This window comes from Tachysurus fulvidraco, chromosome 1 (assembly GCF_022655615.1).
Source record: "Tachysurus fulvidraco isolate hzauxx_2018 chromosome 1, HZAU_PFXX_2.0, whole genome shotgun sequence".
In the NCBI taxonomy this organism is placed as follows: Eukaryota; Metazoa; Chordata; class Actinopteri; order Siluriformes; family Bagridae; genus Tachysurus; species Tachysurus fulvidraco.
The window spans coordinates 40171748-40192817 of NC_062518.1; the positions used below are offsets into that span (position 1 = coordinate 40171748).

The following is a 21070-nucleotide window of genomic DNA, read 5'->3' on the forward strand; positions in this document are numbered from 1 at the left end:
AATTTCATCATGGATGACTGCTCATCAGTTAAAGCTCAATCCTAGCAAAACTGAACTGCTGTTCATCCCAGGTGATTCGTCCCCAGGTCATGATCTTGCTATATCCTATAGCACAACGATCTGATCTCCCCTTCAGCCACAGCTCGCAACCTTGGGGTAACCATGGACAATCAACTGTCCTTTTCCTCTCATGTTGCTAATGTGACTCGCTCATGTCAGTTTCTTCTCAACATTAGAAGGATTCGGCCATTTTTGTCCACACAGGCTGCTCAGGTACTTGTTCAGTCTCTTGTCATTTCTAGACCGGATTACTGCAATGCACTGCTGGCAGGTCTACCTATGAACGCAATCCGTCCTCTGCAAATGATCCAAAATTCAGCTGCCAGGCTTGTTTTCAACCTGTCAAAGTTCTCGCATACCACCCCGCTGCTGCGATCCCTCCACTGGCTTCTGGTAGCTGCAGGCATCAGATTCAAAACACTGATGCTGGCCTACAAAGCCAAAAATGGACCAGCTCCCTGTTACCTCAAAGCCCTCATCACTCCTCTCACTGCACCCCGCAACCTCTGATCTACCAGCACTGCTCGACTGGTTCCACCATCTCTCAGGTTAAGAGGCAAGTATACTACAAGACTCTTCTCTGTTCAGGCAGAATGAACTTCCCCTAGAGGTCCGGACAGCTGTCACTGGCTATTTTCAAGCGGCGGTTGAAGACATACTTACACTATTCAGGAAACACTTCAACTAGCACTTCTTTTCTTATTTTTTGCATTAAAAAAAATACAACATTTTCAAGTTTTCATTGTAACTTTGAACAAATTTTTTAAACTCATGGTATCTTAAGTATGTAACCTAGTGAACCAGCATTAATGTCTTCAATGTTAGAGATTTAAGCACTTATGTACATTGCTCTGGATAAGGGCATCTGGAAATGCTGTAAATGTAAATGCTTAAAGAAGCAGGCCTCTTAATGACCATGTTAGAAACTCCACCACGTTCTTGTGGAGAAATCTGGAAAGAGAGGATTCCTGACATTTAAGAGTGGTGCGTTCTACCGTTTGGAACTAAATGTAGCCCATGTTGTGCCATCCTCCAGAATCATGTCATAGACCATCATGAAACCAACGAAGAGATAGTGGACTCAGTATTACACAACATTTATGTGGATAACTGCTGGCAATCCCTTCCCACAACAGACCGAGCCAAGCAACTTTTCGACAAAATGAGACAGTTACTATCAAATGGCAGATTTGAAATCAGACAGTGGGCCAGTAAGTACCCAGAAGTAATTGAACACTTACTCATTGAGGCACGGTCTGAAAGCTGTAACCTATGGCTGACTGCACACAAAACCGATCATCAAGAGTCTACCTTTCGGCTCTCTTGGCATTGCATATCTGACAGTCTGAGTTACAAAAGTAAAGAATCATCACCCGAAGAGCCCACCATGCACAATATATACAGAGTAGTAGCCTCCCAATATGACCCTCTTGGTTATATTTTGCCTTATACCACCCGGGCTAAAATCTTAGTACAAGCTCTGTGGACCAAGAAAAGAGGCTGGGATGATATTAGTGAGGAAGAAATGCTTTAAAAATCTCAAGATTGGACTAGTGAACTCCAGTTTTTGCCCAAATTATGCATTCCAAGGTGCTACTCCTTCTCTGTCCAAACACAGATTGTGGCTCTGTCGAGTTGCATGTGTTTTGTGATGCATCTGAGCGCTCTTATGGTTCGGTTGCATACCTGCATCTGCAACTTGAGGAAGAAGTTCAAACCTCCTTTGTAATGGCTAGGTAATGTAATGGCCCATAAGAGGCAGTTATCAATACTACGATTAGTACTGTGCACTGCCCTAACTGGTGCCCAACTAGCTAAACTCCTCCAAATGGCGATTTCCATACCCATACAAACCACTGTTCTATGGACAGATTCTACCAAAGTTCTCACTTGGATCTAATCGGAATCCTGTCATTACAAAGTATTTGTTGGCATACGGATTTCCGAGATACAAGAATTGACAAATTCAGATGTAGACTCAAATCTAAACCCTGCAGATGACATTACAAATCTCTTTATGATCCCTCTCAAGTATGTCAATGGAATCAGGGCCCTCACTTTCTACAGCAACCACAAGAAAACTGGCCAGTACAGCCCAACCTAATCTCAACAGATGAGGAGTTAACTGTGCTCATGTTGCTGTTACTTCATCTTCTCTACAAGCCCCAAACCTGTTCACTACATGGGCAGACTTAGTACAATCTACTTATCAGTCTGTGCATGGGGCGGCCACGCCCTCGATGTCTGCCACACAGCATTTGGACACTGAAATTCTCCTCCTGAAACAAGCCCAGCAGGACTGTTTCCCCGATGAAGTCCATGCACTACAAAATGGGAAGGTAAACAGCAGATTAAACTCTTTGTCACCTGAATATAACCAAACAATAGGATTAATTCGATTAGGTGGTCGACATAAAGCAGAAAAACTAGAGATTGATGCTTTGCACCCCATAGTACTCGCACTGGAACACCCCATCACTAAACTCATAATACAGGATTATGATAATCGGCTCTTTCATCCTGGACCTGAACGTGTCGAATTGCGAAGAACCTACTGTATACTCAGAAGCAGACAGGCCATATGAAATTATCAATGACAGTGCAGAGAATGTAGGAAATGGCATAGTAATCCAGTCAACCCCAAAATGGCCGATCTCCCTGTAGCTCGTCTCCGCATTTATCATCTACCTTTTTGGTCAACATGAGTTGATTGCTTTCGACCATTTACTGTAAAAATAGGCAGAAGACATGAAAAGCATTGGGGTATACTTTAAGTGTTTCACTACAAGTATTCATATACACCTGCTACATAGTATGGATATCGGCTCTTTTCTCATGGCTTCACGTCGCTTCATTGCCTGACATGTTAAACCCTTCGAATTAATATCTGATCAGGGCACAAATTTCGGACGTGGTAACCGAGAACTCCAGTCTACCTTCTCTGCCCTTGAACGAAAGACTTGCTCTGTAGTACTCCTATACTCAAAGCCCCTCAGTTTGATGCCCCATTCAAATTGCAAATTGATGCCTCAGCCACAGGAGCGGGTGTGGTCCTGTTGCAGGAGGATCAAGTTGGTGTAGAGCAGGGGTCGGCAACCTTAAACACTCAAAAGAGCCATTTGGACCCGTTTCCCACAGAAAAAATACCACAGGGAGCCACAAAACCCTTTTGACATCTAAAATGAAGATAACACTGCATACATCGTTTTTTACCTTTATGGAAAGTATAGAAAAAACTGTTGTGTGTTGCAGTTATGAAATCAATGAACAGCTACAGAGTAAACGAAATTTTATTTCTGCAGGCAAACAAAAATATTTTGAACAGTTTGAACTAACCTTAAGATAAAAGACGCTGGGTTGAAGGTTACTTTCAAATAAAATGTTTAATATATAATTGAGTCCTTCGTATTCATGACCAGGGCTCTCAAGTTTTGAAGACAGGCAAGCATGACATCTCCAACCCCTCGCTTTTTTTCATTGGATGTTGCGTTAAATCTTTCCCAGATAGTGCTATTTTCTGATTGGCTATTGTGTAGCCTCTTTTTTGATTGGTTGATAAGTGTCAGGCTCGACTAAGAACTGAGACGCGCTTGATTCCTGCCCGGTTCCACAGAAGAGACAGCGGTGCGGACTGATACATTTTGGGCGCTGCGGCTTATTAAATATATGATAGTCAAAAAGTTTTTCTGCGTGAGAATATGATGTGCGGCGGGAGAGCGTGAGAAAAGACCCAAATGCGTGACTGTCACTTTCAATGCGTGACATTTGAACGCCCTGCATGACATAAAAAAATTTAACTTGCCGGCTGCAGCAAACCAAAACTGCACCTGCTTCTGTGTGTCGGATTTCGCAAGTCGGCAGTTATGATGCATATTTTGAGCGACCAAAAAAAAAAAATAAACACGGTTTATTTTAATGTTACAAGAGCATCATGATCTTAGAATTACATTTTTTTTAAACTAACTAACAAAAATTAAAAATTTAAATTAAATATTTATTTTCCAAATCTACAGGGAGCCGCAGCAGAGGGATGACAGAGCCACTTGCGGCTCCGAAGCCGCGGGTTGCCGACCCCTGGTGTAGAGCATCCTGTCTCTTATTTCTCGAAAAAGTTCTCCAAGTGTCAGCAGAACTACAGTATAGTGTTATAGAGAAGGAAGCACTGGCAATGTTGATGTCACTACATCACTTTGAAGTATACTTGGGTGGTAGTGTGACCCCTATAATTGTGTACACAGATCATAATCCGCTAGTTTTTCTTGAACGCATATCTAATTTAAATCAACGCCTTATGCGGTGGTCTCTAGCCATTCAAGAATTCAATCTGGATATTCGCTATAAAAAAGGATCAGACAATATTGCTGCGGACGCATTGTCCAGATCTTAGATTACTGTCTCTGTGATGACAAAATGTGGTTGTTGGGTCAAAGTGAGTTATTGATTGGTTATCATAAACATGGTTGGTAGTTTATGATTTTAACGGTGGGGGTGTTACGTTATATTACGTAATGTGTAGGTTTTGGGTAGGTTATATTACGTAATGTGTAGTTGATGCCAATTAGCGGCAGCGTGGCTTACCTGCTACGGCATGCCGGAGAGATAAAACAGAATAGAGACACAGCGCACGAGAGAGGCTTTCCTTATCCGCTATCCCAACACCATGGCTGTTGTGTCTGCTATTAAGCAAATGGTGAAATGTAAACAAAGTGTTGATGTGTGAGTCTGCCTTTGTCAACCTGTGTAGGGAGATGGGCGCTGATTTATTTGGGTTTATATACCCCTTCTATATTTTTCACCTGTTTTTCTTTAGTCAGGGAGAGAGGTGAGGTAAGAATATGGTGTTTAATTTTATTTTTATTTTTGGGCAGGGAAGTTACTTGGTTAACTGTAAGTAAGTTTCTGTTTTGTTTGTTGTTTTCGGCATTTGCTCTCTCCTGACGCCTTGGTTGTTTAGGCTTATTTATAGTTTGTATTCATTGGCTTTTGTTAAGCCCTGGACAATAAACGCAATATAAGAATATTTTTGGTGCGGTGTTCTTTCCAAGTATGGTGTTATAGAGGGGATTTGTGTGAACCTTTATTAGTACCAATTTAAAAAGTGAGAAGAGCTGGGATAGAGGAAAAGGAAAGTTCTCATTTATTTATTTTATTTGTTTACGTTCTCAATAACCCCTAGACAATTTGAGTGCGTAACAAAACACTCAAAGAAAAACTAATTGAACAGAGTATCTCTTTTCAGTTTAACCCGTCACATGGACCTCACTTTGGAGGGGTCTGAGAGTGGGAAATACGCTTTATTAAGTTCTGTCTCCGAATGATACTTAAGGATCAGGTCGTATCAGAGGAAGCCCTTTCTACTGTTCTAGTAGAAGTAGAGGGGATGCTAAATTCTAAACCACTTGGTCACTTTAGTTGCAGGTGTACTTTTATTTATTTTTAATTTAGTGGGCAGCTGTATAAAATACCCTGCTGGGTTGTTGGTGACGTAATATGTGGGTGGAGTTATAGACCTGCATAGACAAATTCGGACAAGTTCTAAATAGCTCGGTCACTATGGATGAGGCAGTTTATTGCTTGTTCTGATGTGTGCATCTTTGAGACTGAACATAAATGAACTTAATTGAACTTAAATGACTGAACATAATTCAAGTGGATTTTGCTAAAATAAATCAGAGTCTTTGAGCTATAGATGTCATAGACATTCCATTATTGCATCATAACATAACCTTCTGATCGAGGTTGAGGACACATCAGCATCTCACACACATACATCTAGAACATACATTATCTCATTTTTTATACAACTGAGCAATTGAGGGTTAAAGGTCTTGCTTAGGGGCCCAACAGTGGCAGCATGGTGGACCTGAGATCGAACCCACAACCTTCTAATTAATAGCCCAACACCTTAACCACTAGTGTACCACACACATGCATGCATGCACGTACACAACCACATTTTTATCTGCACTATTTAATGATGTGTAATTCTTTTTAAGTCACAACTTTAATGGTAAAGTCCAGCAGGATTCCAAAAGTCCACAGGTGCTGCAAGACAGTGATTTCTGTGCCGGTCCCAACTCCTGGATAAATAGAAAGGGTTGCGTCAGGAAGGGTATCCGGCATAGAATGAGGGAAATTTAAACATGCGATACGTCAGTGTGAATTCAATACCGTATCAGTTGAGGCCCAGGTTAACAACAACTGCCATCGGCACTGTCAACCTATTGGTGCTGGCGGAAATTGGGCTACTGTTGGTTGAATAAGGAGAGGAGAGAGAAGGGAGAGCTGGTGGACATGATGGAGAGATGGAAGGTAGATATACTGTGTGTGCAGGAGACTAGGTGGAAGGGGAGCAAAGCACATACTTTTGGAGTGGGATACAAACTGTTTTATTATGGTGTGGATAAGAAGAGAAATTGGGTAAAAGTGATCCTGAAGGATGAGTTTGCGAGGAATGTTTTAGAGGTAATAAGAGTGTCAGACAGGGTAATCAGTTTAAAGTTAGAAATCGAAAGGTTGATGTTGAATATCATCAGTGGTTATGCTCAAAAACTAGTCTGTGAGTTAGAAGAGAAGGAGAGAGTGAATTAGATTAGGTGATGGAGAGTATTCCCAGATGGGAGAGAGTAGTGATTGGAGCGGACTTCAATGGGTATGTTGATAAGGGGGAACAGAGGTGATGAAGAGGTGATGGGCAGGTTTGGTGTTAAGGAAAGAAAACTAGAAGGACAGATGGTGGAATTTGCTAAGCGGATGGAAATGGCTGTAAACACTTAAATCTAGAAGAGAGCGGAACATAGACTTACATATTATATTAGAGTGGAAGTTGGAGTTGGTGGTAGGAGAGAGTGTAGCCAGACAGCATCGGATGATCATGTGTAGGATGTCTCTGTTTTTCTGGAGGAAGAGGAGAGGATAGATAGAAAAGAAGACCAAGTGATGGAAGTTGAAAAAGAAAGAATGTTGTGAAGGATTCAAACAGAAGCTGACATAGGCTTTGAGTGGTCAGGAAGACCTTCCAGATGACTGGGAATCAGCAGAAGTGATCAGGGAGACAGGTAGGCGGGTAGGTGTGTCATCTGAAGGAGAAAAGAAGATAAGGAAACATGGTGGTGGTACAATGAAGTACAGTACAGAACAGCATTCAGAGTAAGAGACTAGCTAAAAAGAATTGAGAAGTAGAAAGGATCAAAGAAAGTAGACAGGATTAATTATCATTAAAAGGAACCGCAGCACAGAGTGAAGAGGGATGTGGCAAAGGCCAAACAGAAAGCGTATACAAGTTGCATGGTAGGTCTGGAAAGCAAAAGGTCAGGTGAGAAGGACTTGTACAGATTAGCGAGACAGAGAGATAGAGATGGGATGAATGTTCAACAAATAAGGGTGATTAAAGATAGAGGTGGAAAGGTGCTAACAGGCAGGAAGAGTGTGCAGAGAAGATGGAAGGAGTATTTTGAGGAGCTGATGAATGAGGAAAAAAGGGGAGAGGCAGTGAATATTTTAGTGCAAGAAATATGAAAGAATAGAAAGGAGGAGGTGAGGAAGACTGTGAGCTGAATCAAGAGTAGAAAGGCTCTCTTATTTCCTCTCTACAATGACCTTCAAATAACACATTAAATTTAGTGTTAAAATTAACACAATATCACTCAATGGCTCCAGTTTGAAATAAGGTTTCTCTCTACTGCCTACTGAGGGAATTCACAGTAGTTATTATTACAGCTGTGAAGTTTCCTCCTTAAATTGACAAACGAGGCATTCAAAACACTGTTTGGTAACATATCCAAGTAGGACACTGCATAGCCTGAGGCTGCATTCATCATTACCAGAGACTTCAACTAGGCCAACCTCAGAACCTTAGCACCAAAATATCTTCAACACATCATATGCAATGCACATGGGAATTGTGGTTTGGAATCTTTCAGAATGCCTACAAATCCCTCCCAAATCAGATCACTCTTCCATTCTGTTCCTTCCTGCTTACAGACAGAAGCTGAAACAGGACACACCTTCCCTCAGAAGCATCCTGTTCTCCTTGCACCAATCAGATGCTATGCTTATGGATTGTTTAGAGCATGTGGCCTATGAGCTGTGCCTTATGACTCACATACTTATGTGTATTTGGATACCATAACCTATTTAAGATGTTCTGTAGAACAAAACAATTGTAAAAACAACAAAACTCATGCTAGAATCACAGTTCATCACCGTCAATACAAAAGAGGTGGCATGTAAGTCAAACCTTCAAATCCCAAGGTAGAGAGCTGTAGAGAGCTCCCACAGCTAGGGTTAGCATACTGAAGTACTGAACCACTCACATTGAAAAAAATATATGAAGAAAGCTCACCAGTACCTCCTCTTCCTCAGACTGATGAGAATGTTTTTGCACAATCCTTAGCATCATGAAATAATTTTACACATATTCAGACAAACATCACTTTCATATGTAACTTTACAGATTGGGAAATCAACATGTGCTTGGCTAGAATACAGATAATACTGAGTTTTCGGTTAGCGGATGACGTGCTAAGTTTGTTGGGAAAGTTATTATCTAGTTTGTACAAGTTTATGAGATTAATTTAACATGATACACTGTCTACTACTGTCAGTAGCATCATATCTCATTTTGGTCACAAAGATGGATATTTAAATGTGTGTGTGCATGCGTTTGTGGTTAGTTTCTGTTGATCTTTCATAGAAACAAAAACCACTAGGCTGTTTTATTATCATGGTCTCTGCAGCTGTCACGGTGAGGCAAAGGCGAGTGAGGATCCAAATGCAGTTTAAACTAGTGATGTTACCAGTGACACCGAAGCTCCGAGACATGTGTCAAAAAATGAACCGATTTTCATTGAAGCTTTGTATCGAACCTTGATTCGTGCTGGCAAAATCACGTGACCAATGACGTACGAAGCTTCGTTTCACACACACCCACGTGACAGCTTCGTTTTCTGATTCAAATTTTAAAATCGTACGCGAAACGTGGCGCGCCCTCGTGTGTTGTATTGGAGTATTACATGGAATCTATTACTGTATAGCGAGTTTAGGAGAGCTTATTGTTGCGAGTTGTCAGTGGAACCTGTTACAAAAAAAGTTAATTAAAAAAAATAACACATAATGTCGTATATTTTGTCATTGTCATATATTGGATAGTGAAAGAATGGAATTCAAGAAAAGCCTTTTGTGCACCGCTTAATACCATGATCTTTTTTAAATGGTTCACACTTTTTAGACAAGGTCTATCCATAATCTGTTTTTAGGTCCAGTGTTGGATTTGCTCCCAGCAGCTGGCCTATAATAATAATAATAATAATAATAATAATAATAATAATAATAATAATAATACATCATCCAGGTTGAGGCATTTTCATGCAAAGCATGACAGTGCCAGATCATATGTCCAAGATGTAGCCAACAGCCAAGGTTAAAGCCTACTTTTTATTTTATTCACTTGTTTCAGTTTTAATTATTACAATAATTAAGTGATTTAAAAGTGCTGCTGTTATTTTATTATTATCAAAATAAGAACAAAGTCTCTCTCTCTCTCTCAATACATTTGTATTAGCAAAGCATTTGCAGCTGCGCTGCATACAAATAGTTCAAAAAGTTAAATTTAAACAAAGTACATTGTGCATAATTAAAAGTAAAATAGTAAATTATAGAAATGCAATAAGAACGTACATTATTGTATTTAATATATTGATTCATTTATTTATTAATCTATCCTTAATTTGTCAATCCATTAATTTTTGCTTCTAAAATTAATACGTTGTTTGGTTGTGGAACATTCTATAGCGATTTCACCAGCAGAGGTCCTCATCGAGCTCTGATTTGAAAAGCTTCGATATGAACCCTTTTCCGATACAATTGGGTTGAAAGCTTAACTTCGCCATCACTAGTTTAAACACTTAATAACCAAAAACCAAGAAACAGGTAAACAGACAGGCAAAACACAAAGCTAACAGGAAACACGAGCATATACAACGACTAGCAACTGGGAAGTGAACAAACAGAGAATATCAGACAGGAACCAATCACAAAGCAGAGACAATGAGTAACTAAGACAACAAACGAGAGGGAATGAATGAGTTCAATGAGTGTCCATGGCAATAAACGAGTGGGCGGAGCAAACAATTAACAGCAGGGCAAGACAGCAGACAGAAACAGGGCAAAACACAGACAGACTCATTACAGCAGCAAAGAATTAACCTGAATATCAAACATAGAGTTGAAATTACACAATTTACTTAAATATAATAATATAATAAATGTCCTCCTTCATTAGTGAATGAAAATGATTTTTCACAACTCCATTATGTGACTAGCTGAATTTAATTAAACAAACAAACAAAAACTTTACAGAAGGATCCACTTATATCAGATAAGATCATTCATTTTTATAAAGTTATGTTGCTTAAATTGTTGAAATTGTTGCTAGAATATTTGGTGGTATAGAGGTGGAGTGCACTTAAAAATACACCAACTTGCATTACCACAGAAATCTTTCTATCCTTTTTGTGTAAGAAGACAGGAAGTGTAGAGGCTTAAGTACAAATCACTGATCATTTCGTCATTCATCAGTCTGACAGAATGGAGCTGTGGACACTCCGTATGATGATCTGTGAGTAAAAATGTTTTCTTTGTGTCTTTATTCAAATAAGTGAGTGCTGGGTTAAAAAATGTTCACATGATGTCTGATGTCCTGTGTACAGAGATTATTTATATAGGATAATAATATAGGATATAGGATAGTCTGAGGGTACAGAAAAGAATAATCTGCTGTGTTTTTGCTAATGTTCTCAGTGAATGTGTTGCTATTAACTTCTCACAATAAATACCACAATAAAGTGGCTGCTCCATTGCATCAATCCCTAATCATTAACAATTTAGTGACTGCAATTGTTGTAGGTTATTAATAAATGTTAACTTTCATATAAAGTAAATTCAATGAGTGAAAATAGACTGTGTCTTCTTCATTAGAGCTGCAACTTCCTTTGAAACAATCTGCATCATTTTTTACAGATGTGTTAGTTAACATGAGCAATTTTGTAATGTGGGAAAAAGAGAAGGAAGTGACACAATTCAGCTTCAGATTAGCAAAAGTGCATTTATTTATACAGCAGACAGTAATGAGCTCTGAAGTGAGCTGAGTGAAAATAGTTTTTTTTAAACATTATGCATTATTAGAACAGATAAAACGTGTCTAATAGCTAAAGTGACATTAAAATAGAGATTTCTTTTTTATTAACAGGACATGACATTGTTCTCATTTGTCTTCTTAAAGAAATTTACAAGTTAGCATTGCATTACATATTCTCTGTTGTGGAAATTAAACTATAATATAATTTGGTGAGAGGTGGAATCATCTGATGAAACAAATCTTGTCTTTGCTTTTATTCAAAGAGAAGATTACAGAGTAATCCATTTCAGGTAAAAGTGCAGAGTTCACACACCAAACTCTGACAAAAATAGAAGTCCCAACTGTTGTTTTTATAATAAAGATCTCTGGCTGCTATCATGATGTTTGTCACACCAGAATGAGCTCATGGCTTCTGTTGTGTCTCATGACTGTCATCAGATACATCAGAAAATATCTTGTCAGAGCATGTACATTATGATATGTTATTTTATTCAAATAAAATATACAATTAAATAGGAAATTTATTAAGTGATACATTTTACAGAACATTGCTCTGTTTCTCTTCCCATTTTAGTGCTTATTTCATTTTTCCATGTTGGACAAGCTCAAGGTGATTTCTGTATATTTTTATTGCTTATGTTGTGTACATGATGGATTTGTATTAAAGTGTAAAAGCTTGTGTTTTTACATTGTTATACAGGGTTTATAATATTTACATTGACAGTCTGTTTGTGTTTTGACTTTTCCAGCAGAGATTAAACCAGTTCTGTCTGTGCAGCCAAACGCACCACAAATATTCAGAGGAGAGACTGTTACACTCTCATGTATAATATTGGGAGGTAGTGAACCATACATCTGGTACAAAGATGGTGTTCATGTTTACAGATCTGCTGAAAGGGACTACACTATAAAAGTAGATCAGAGTCACAGATACAGTTGTTATGGGCTTAAGAATGGACAGACAACTTCAAAAAGTGATGAAGTGACTCTCTCAGTGATAGGTACATGTCTGATCTTACACTCCTGTAACATGCACTCATACATAATCATTACAAAACACACTGATTCAATATCAGATATTCAGAGAAGTGTGTGTTTGACTGATTTGATGTATTCTATGTAACTGCACAGAAAGACCAAAAGCTGTTGTGATTCTGCAGCCTGATGGAGAGATATTCAGTGGACAGGTAGTCACTTTAACATGCGACATACGAGGAGATGCAGACACTGTAGATGTGGAGTGGATGTACAACTGGTATAGAAATGGTGTCCTACTTTTTGGCCCTGTTGAGTACAAGTATTATTCATTTACTGCTGAGTCTTTCAGCGGTAAATTCTCCTGCAGAGGACAGACAAAAAGTGACTCACAAACTTCAGAGACCAGCCCTGCTGTTACACTCACTGTGTCAGGTGTGTGTGTGTGTGTGTGTGTGTGTGTTTTCTTCACACAATATATATTAACTATAGCATCACATAAGTACATTCAGTGCAGATTAAATTTACGCGTTTACTTTTACTCATTAAAATGTCTGTGTTCCTCTTGGATAAATTAATGGTTTTCACTTTGCAAATCTCTTCTGGATTTTTTTTGCAGTTACATTTTTGTGCAGTTTCTTTCTAAAGGTAGAATCAAGAATGCTGATCTTATTTGAACAGACTGAGCTCAGAACTCCCTTAGATATTAGTCCTAGGTCTTTAGTGACGTCCTGGTCCAGTCATCGATGCACATTTAGAGGAATTACTACAGGTCCACCTGTCATGTTCAAACAAGACATGAAATAACCTCAAAATAACAAAATAATACATGAACACACAAAAACAGAACATGACACATAAAAGAGAAACAGAAAACACACATAACCTCAAACACCAAAAACTCTGCCAGCAGCCCCTCTGGTGACCTGTCAGAGAATTGCCCTAGAAGTTCCTCACACCACCACTTTCTCATCTTCTCCATAGTTTCTTCTGATCTTGACACAGTGTGCTGCTTGTTAAAAGCTTTTAATCTACAGCACACTGTGGGAAAGATTCTGTTTAAGCAATGATTATATACAACATCAACACTAAGGGAGGCATTATAATTTTACAGAGACCCAGTTAGTGTTTCATAAAATAATATTTAATAGTATTTGTTCAATTTGACTGTTTTTGTTTGTTAAACATTTTTCATAAACAATCTGAATCAATTATGTTTTCTGTAGAAATAACTGAAATCATGAAGAGGGTAAATTAAGTTTTACAGCATTTACTACAAATATTTTAACAGTTTTCAATGGAATATTTAGTAATAGCGAGTGTTTTTACATTGTATTAATAACAGCATGTCTCTGTCTGTAGTAGTGTAGTATTGATTAGTGTGATAAACACTCTGAGAGCAGCACATGAACTGTGTGTTTCACCTCCAACTACAGAAAAACCTAAACCTGAACTCACATCAGACCTTAAAGGAGCAGCACTGACAGGAAGCTCAGTGTTTCTGTACTGTACACTGACACCACAGTCTGCTGGATGGAAGTTTTACTGGATCAAACCCACACAGAGCTCTGAGACTGAGACTGAAACACACCAGTACATCATCAGTTCAGTTAGAGTCTCTGATGGAGGTCAGTACAGGTGCAGAGCTGGAAGAGGAAACCCAGTCTACTACACAGACTACAGTGATGTACTCTGGGTAAATGTCACTGGTGAGTAACAAAGTTTGCAGGCTTTATAAATGTACAGTAAGTGCCTGGTAAGGTTTTGAAATTGCCACTTTTCATTTGGTACGTCACTTAGAGTATCCACAGGTGCATATAATCTGTGAGTTTGCGTGTGGATGCAGGTTGGAAGTGGGTGAGTAGCTGGCATGCTCACTTTCTGTTGACCATTTCTTTTGTACTTCTTTTTCCATTTATTGGAGATGGCCTTATCTTGCCATCATTCTGCTAAACATGAAAATAAACCACTTGTATGCAACTGAAACGCGTCATCTTTAACTCCGTCTACTCAGCCCTTAGTGGTTACTGGTTGCTGCTACAATAAAATATACACAGACCTGTGTAAAAGTCTTAGGCACATTCAAAGATATCATTTAAAAATGCATTGGAAATAATGACCATAAATAAAAAACAACAACAACTTTAACAATAATAGTCAATATTTGGTGTGAAGACTCTGTGAAGTTTTATAAGAAAAGTCACTAGTAAGTCAAAACCCAGCAACTAAATTATATTTGTCTCAAAAATGGTATCAATGATATGATACTTTTGTCTACATATTTTGCTAATGTTTGGAAATCTAAAATGTTCTTATTGTGGCTTAATAATTGAAAATTCATAGAATAAATATCTAACAATTGTACAAAATACTCAATACTATTATATAGTACACTTCTTAATAAACTTTAGGTAATATTATCCCATATACACTACACCATCACTAATTATTTGACTTTTCACAGTTTAATGTCAGTAGAATCAGAACTGTATTTATTGCAGTGTTTATTTTGAGGTGTTAATAATAACTAGATTTGTAAAGTTCGTCACGACAAACTTTGATGTTGGCTTTGATGAGGCAAGTATTTGCAAAGGCCGGTGCTTTTTGGAGGCGAGTGGACATAAGGGTCAGTGTTACTTTTGGAGGCAAGTGGACAGAAAGATAGGGTGCCAAAACATTTGGGGGCAAGTTGAGACGAGCATGTGATGTCATCCGAATACTCCTGAGGAAGTTCCCCTCATTGGGCTGAGTTTTTGATATGTCACATGTTCATGTTGTGCTAATTTTTGATTTTTACGTGACATCATCAGAATACACGTGAGGAAGTTCCCCTCATTGTTCTGAGTGTTTTGATATGTCACATGTCCATGTTGTAAAAAGTTTTTTGATTTTGCATGTTTTGGGGTGGGGCTGCGGCACAACCGAAAGGCCAGTCGGTACACCAATTTAAAACTTTGTATCACCCTAAAGGAGCTGGCCGAGTTTGGTTTAAATAGTTCAAAAGCTTGCCGAGTTATAAACCTCCAAAGTTTATAATGGGAGTCTATGGGAAAAAAGGCCAATTTGAGACCGGAAGTACCAGTACTCAGATCGCTTAGAAAATTAATAGCAACAAACTTCAGACCAGGGTCTACAACATATCCGAATTTGGTGCATGTGGCTCGAAAGCCTTAGGCCGCATTAAATTTTATAAATTTTTGTCTACGCTGAAATAGGAAAACAGAATGTTGGTGTCAGGGAGCACCCAGCTTCTTCTCCTGTGCACGCCCCGCCTGCGCGGAGCGCATCACCAGCGTACTGATTACCACACCTGCTCCTCATTTCACTGGCCTATATAAGCACGACATTTGCTCCATTCCAGCGTCCGTTATTGTTTACTGTTTCCAGTGTGTATACTCTGCGTATTCTTTCATTAAACTCTGGTTTGCTGGTGCCTCGGCTTCCGCCTCCCTCACTTCGCCTAACAGAATAACGGACCTAAAGACAGAGAACAGGATCCGCCCGGCTCTTACCTTGCGATGGATCAACAACCCGGCACGGCTTCCGATTCGGTTCGGGACCTCATTGCCGCGCTCCGAGCCGCTTTCCCTTCCTCCGCGGCTCAACAAAACCCACCCGCTTCCACTGGCAGCCCCATGGCACTTCCGGTTGCCTTTTCCGGAGAAGCCTCCGAATACCGCGGTTTCCAGCTCCAGGTGAATCTCTATATTGAGATGCAACCACAGCGATTCCCCACCGAACGATCCAAGGTAGCGTTCTTCATTTCCCTCCTCTCCGGGAGAGCGCTGGCTTGGGCACAATCACTGTGGGACGCGGCTAGCCCGGCTAAGCAGTCTTACGCTGGGTTCACTGCTCACTTCCTGGAGGTGTTTTGCGCCACCTCCGGTGTCCTCACCGCGGCCGACCAGCTGCTCAGCTTACGTCAAGGGAACAACAGCATTTCAGATTACAGCCTCCGTTTCCACACACTGGCGGCATCTAGTGGCTGGAACGAGTCAGCGCTTCTCAGCGTTTATCGGCAGGGATTGAATCCTGAGATCAAGCAGGCCATGGCAGTGCATGAGGACACAGTGGGGCTGGAGAGCTTCATTCAGAAATCCATCGGGCTCTCTCAGCGCCTGGCAGCCTGTCATCCCGCTACAAGGCGCAACTGCCGCCCTAGACGCCGAACCTATGCAGCTGGGCTCCCAGACACTGTCCCGGAGAGAAAGAGACCGCCGCCTGGCTATGGGAAGGTGCCTGTACTGCGGATCGCCGGGACACTCCGTCACTCGGTGCCCCACACGCCCAGTTCGTGCTGCGGTGAGTACTGTTGAGCTTCCCACTGACATCTCACCCTTATCCAAGCTCATGGTGTCTCTTCTAACCCCCGCTATATCTATCTCTGTACCTGCCCTAGTTGACTCCGGCTCAGCGGGGAACTTCATCTCCCAGGCCTGCCTCGACCGCTTACGCCTCCCCCGAGAGAGGAGCTCCCAGGACTTAGAGGTGCACACCATCCAGGGACGCCCGCTGGGAAAGGGGTGGGTGAAGTACTGCACCCCGATGGTGACACTCCAAGTGGGGCTATTCCATCGGGAGGAGATCAGGTTCCTGGTCCTGGAGTGTTCCACCGTCAGCGTGATCCTGGGGAGACCATGGTTACAAAGGCACGCGCCCAGGTGCTCCTGGGATCCCTGTGACATACTGGAGTGGAATCCCTACTGTAAGGAGCACTGTCTCTCCCAGCATCCGGCGCAAGTCCAAGGGGCTATGATCGGCGCCACCCGGGTGGAGGAGGCTACGACTACAACTCAGCCAAACATCCCAGAGGAGTACAGGGACTTCGAGGACGTGTTCAGTGCCCAGGCCGCCACCTGTCTCCCCCCTCATCGACCCTGGGACTGCTGCATTGACCTGCTCCCCAGTGCTAAGCTACCCAAAGGCTGTGTGTACCCGCTGTCCACTCCTGAACACAGAGCAATGGAGGAATACGTTCAGCAGGCTCTCCGTCAGGGGTTTATCACGCACTCATCCTCTCCAGCAGCATCCAGCTTCTTCTTCGTGGGAAAGAAGGATGGAGGTCTTCGCCCCTGTATTGATTACCGGCAGCTGAACTCCCAAATCGCTCCTCTTCCGTACCCCCTCCCACTCGTGCCCGCTGCTCTGGAGGACCTGCGGGATGCAAGGGTTTTCACCAAGCTCGATCTGCGGAGCGCATACAACCTAATCCGCATAAGGAAGGGAGATGAGTGGAAGACTGCCTTCATCACACCCTCGGGGCACTATGAATACCGGGCCATGCCGTATGGCTTATCCATCGCTCCAGCCGTCTTCCAGGGGTTCATGAACGAGGTACTTCGGCCCTATCTCCAGAGGTTCGTCATGGTCTACATAGACGACATCCTGATCTACTCCCGAAATCGGGAGGAACACTTGAGACATGTGCGTGCCGTCCTGGAGGTACTGCGCTCACACCGGCTCTACCTGAACCTCTCGAAGTGTGAGTTCCATCGCCATACTATCCTCTTCCTGGGCTACATCATCAGTGCAGAGGGGATCCAGATGGACGAAGGAAAAGTAAAGGCAGTGAGACAGTGGCCCATCCCTGAATCGATCAAGGAGCTCCAGCGTTTCCTGGGTTTCGCGAATTTTTACCGCCGGTTCATCCAGGGCTATAGCCGGATCACCGCCCCCCTCACTTCACTCCTCCGGGGTAACGCCCGATCCCTGAGGTGGACCAGGGAGGCTCAGGAGGCTTTCCACGAGCTTCGACAACGCTTCTGTAGCGCTCCTGTTCTGCGTCACCCAGATCCCCGGAGGCCCTTCGTGGTCGAGGTCGACGCATCTTCTACTGGAGTGGGGGCTACTCTTTCCCAGCGATCGGGAACCCCTGCTCAGCTCCACCCGTGTGCCTTCTTCTCCCACAAGCTCTCCGCAGCTGAACAGAACTATGACATTGGCAACCGCGAGCTTCTGGCCATCAAGCTCGCCCTGGACAAATGGAGACACTGGCTGGAGGGAGCCGAGCACCCATTCACCGTAGTCACCGATCACAAGAACCTCCAGTACCTACGAGAGGCACGGAGGCTTAACCCCCGACAGGCACGCTGGGCCCTCTTTTTCACCAGATTCCGGTTCCACATCACCTATCGGGCCGGTACACTCAACGGCAAAGCCGATGCCCTATCCTGGATGTACGGGCCGGAGGAACCCAGTGACCCGGAACCCATCCTTCCTCCCACGCTCATCCTGGGGCCCATCGTTTGGGAGATCGACCATGAGATTCGCACGGCATCGCTCCACGAGGCCACGCCTGCGGGATGCCCAGATGGACGTGTCTTCGTCCCGACCTCCTGCCGACGCGATCTCATCAAATCAGTCCATGAAGGACCGGGCACAGGCCACCCGGGTGGAAAACGGACGGTCCAGCTCGTCAAGGCTCGATACTGGTGGCCCTGCATGACAGAGGAGATCACACGGTACGTGCAGGAATGCCCCACCTGCGCTATTTCCAAGGTCCCACGCCACCTGCCCGTGGGCAAGCTAATGCCGCTCCCTGTCCCTCAGTGCCCCTGGTCTCACCTAGGACTCGATTTTGTGACTGATTTGCCCCGGTCGGAGGGCCACACCTGCATCCTGGTGGTGGTAGACCGATTTTCTAAGGCCTGCTGCTTCATCCCGATGAAGAGCCTGCCGACCTCCCTCGAGACAGCCGAAGCCCTGTTCCATCACGTTTTCCGGAACTTCGTCTCAGACCGAGGGCCTCAGTTCACGTCCCGGGTCTGGAGAGGGTTCTTCAAACTCCTGGGGGGTGTCCATGAACCTAACCTCGGGATACCACCCGCAGTCTAATGGCCAGGCCGAGCGAAAGATCCAAGAACTGAGCCGTTATTTGAGGACCTACTGCAGCCAGGATCAAGAGGAGTGGTGTCGGTTTCTGCCATGGGCTGAGTATGCCCAGAACTCGCTCCGCCAGGACACTACAGGACTTACCCCTTTCCAGTGTGTGTTGGGGTTCCAACCACCCCTGTTCCCTTGGTCGGACGAGCCTAGCAATGTGCCTACAGTCGATTAATGGTTCCGGGAGAGCAGTAGGGTGTGGGAATCTGCACACACCCAGTTGCGTCGAGCCCTCTGCAACACCTGCCGACACACCGACGCTCGGCGACTGGAATCACCACGCTTCCGTCCCGGGGACCTACCAAGGACCTGAAACTGAGATTGCCCTGCCGCAAGTTGAGCCCTCGGTTCATTGGGCCCTTCAAAATCGCCGACCAGGTCAACGACGTGTCCTATCGGCTAGAACTGCCGCCAAGGTACCGCATTCACCCTACCTTCCATGTGTCCTTGCTCAAACCTTGTGCCTCTCCTGTGTCTCGCCCCCCAGGTGGCCCCACGGCGCCCGCACAACCGGAGATCGTGGACCAGCCCGATATCTATGTGGTGAAGGAGGTGCTGGATTCTATGCGGCGCAGGAGTCGCCTCGAGTACCTGGTGGACTGGGAGGGGTACGGGCCAGAGGAGCGGTCATGGGTGGCTCGGCGAGACGTGCTGGATTCGGCGCTGCTGGTGGAGTTCCATGCTTCACATCCACGCTGCCCGGCGCCCCGGTCGAGGGGCCGGCCTCGTCGCCGGGTCAGGGTGTCCGGTGCCACCCCTGGGGGAGGGGGTGGTGTCAGGGAGCACCCAGCTTCTTCTCCTGTGCACGCCCCGCCTGCGCGGAGCGCATCACCAGCGTACTGATTACCACACCTGCTCCTCATTTCACTGGCCTATATAAGCACGACATTTGCTCCGTTCCAGCGTCCGTTATTGTTTACTGTTTCCAGTGTGTATACTCTGCGTATTCTTTCATTAAACTCTGGTTTGCTGGTGCCTCGGCTTCCGCCTCCCTCACTTCGCCTAACAGTTGGCTTCTACAAAGCCAACATAATAATGTTTCTGCAGAGAGTCCTAAAGCTGTGGTGACCATAAAGCCTGACACACATGTGTTCAGAGGAGAGACTGTGACTCTCAGGTGTGAAATACAGGGAGGAGGAGACACTGAGTGGATATACAGCTGGTATAAAGATGACCAAATCTACAGAGACCTCACAACCCAGGAGTTCAGCCTCAGCTCAGTTATAAATGAACACAGTGGTAAATACACCTGCAGATGGTGGAGACGCAGTGACTATCAGAGCTCAGAGCTCAGTGATGCTGTTACTCTCAATGTATCAGGTGAGTGTGTGAGTTTGTGTTAAATTGTCATTAATTATGTTGGTTTTGTAGAAGCCAACATTCTGTTTTCCTATTTATAAAAATGTATCAAATTTAATGTGGCCTAGGGCTTTCGAGCAACATGCACCAAATTCAGATTTGTTGTAGACGCTGGTCTGAAGTTTGTTGCTATTACTTTTCTAAGCGATCCGAGTACTGGTACTTCCGGTACCGGGTCTCAAAATGGCCTTTTTTTCCCCATAGACTTCCATTATAAACTTTGGAGGTTTATAACTCGGTAAGCTTTCGAACTATCTACACCAAACTCGGCCAGCTCCTTTAGCGTGATACTCTGAACAAAGTTTTAAATTGGTGTACCGACTGGCCTTTCGGTTGTCCCGCAGCCCCGCTCCCAAATATGCAAAATAAAAATATTTTTACAACATGGACATGTGACACATCAAAACACTCAGAACAATGTGGGGAACTTCCTCATGTGTATTCTCATGACATCATGTGACGTCACGTGATGTCATGTGAAAATAAAAAATTTTGCACAACACGGGCATGTGATACATCAAAAAACTCTGAAAAGTATTCGGATGACGTCACATGCTCATCTTCACTTGCCTCCAAATGTTTTGGCACCCTATCTTTCTGTCAACTTGCCTCCAAAAGTAACATTGACCCTTATGTCCACTTACCTCCAAAAAGCAC

The 21070-nt window shown here is 43.3% G+C and overlaps 1 protein-coding gene and 1 long non-coding RNA gene across 4 annotated transcripts in view; one reads left to right on the forward strand and one right to left on the reverse strand.

The window, feature by feature from the left end:
• Positions 1-21070, forward strand: part of LOC113663000 (Fc receptor-like protein 5) — a 161442-nt gene that overhangs the window by 133325 nt on the left and 7047 nt on the right. For all 3 annotated transcript variants that reach the window (XM_047818860.1, XM_047818867.1, XM_047818875.1), the window contains 2 exons: positions 13609-13881; positions 20102-20374. In XM_047818860.1, coding sequence (XP_047674816.1) covers positions 13609-13881; positions 20102-20374 — 546 coding nt within the window. The remainder of the gene's footprint in view (positions 1-13608; positions 13882-20101; positions 20375-21070) is intronic.
• On the reverse strand, positions 5747-7897 carry LOC125145596. Its single transcript, XR_007143997.1, has 3 exons — positions 6867-7897; positions 6232-6308; positions 5747-6140 (listed from the first exon to the last, which is right to left on the reverse strand). It is a non-coding gene; the product is annotated as an uncharacterized LOC125145596 (long non-coding RNA).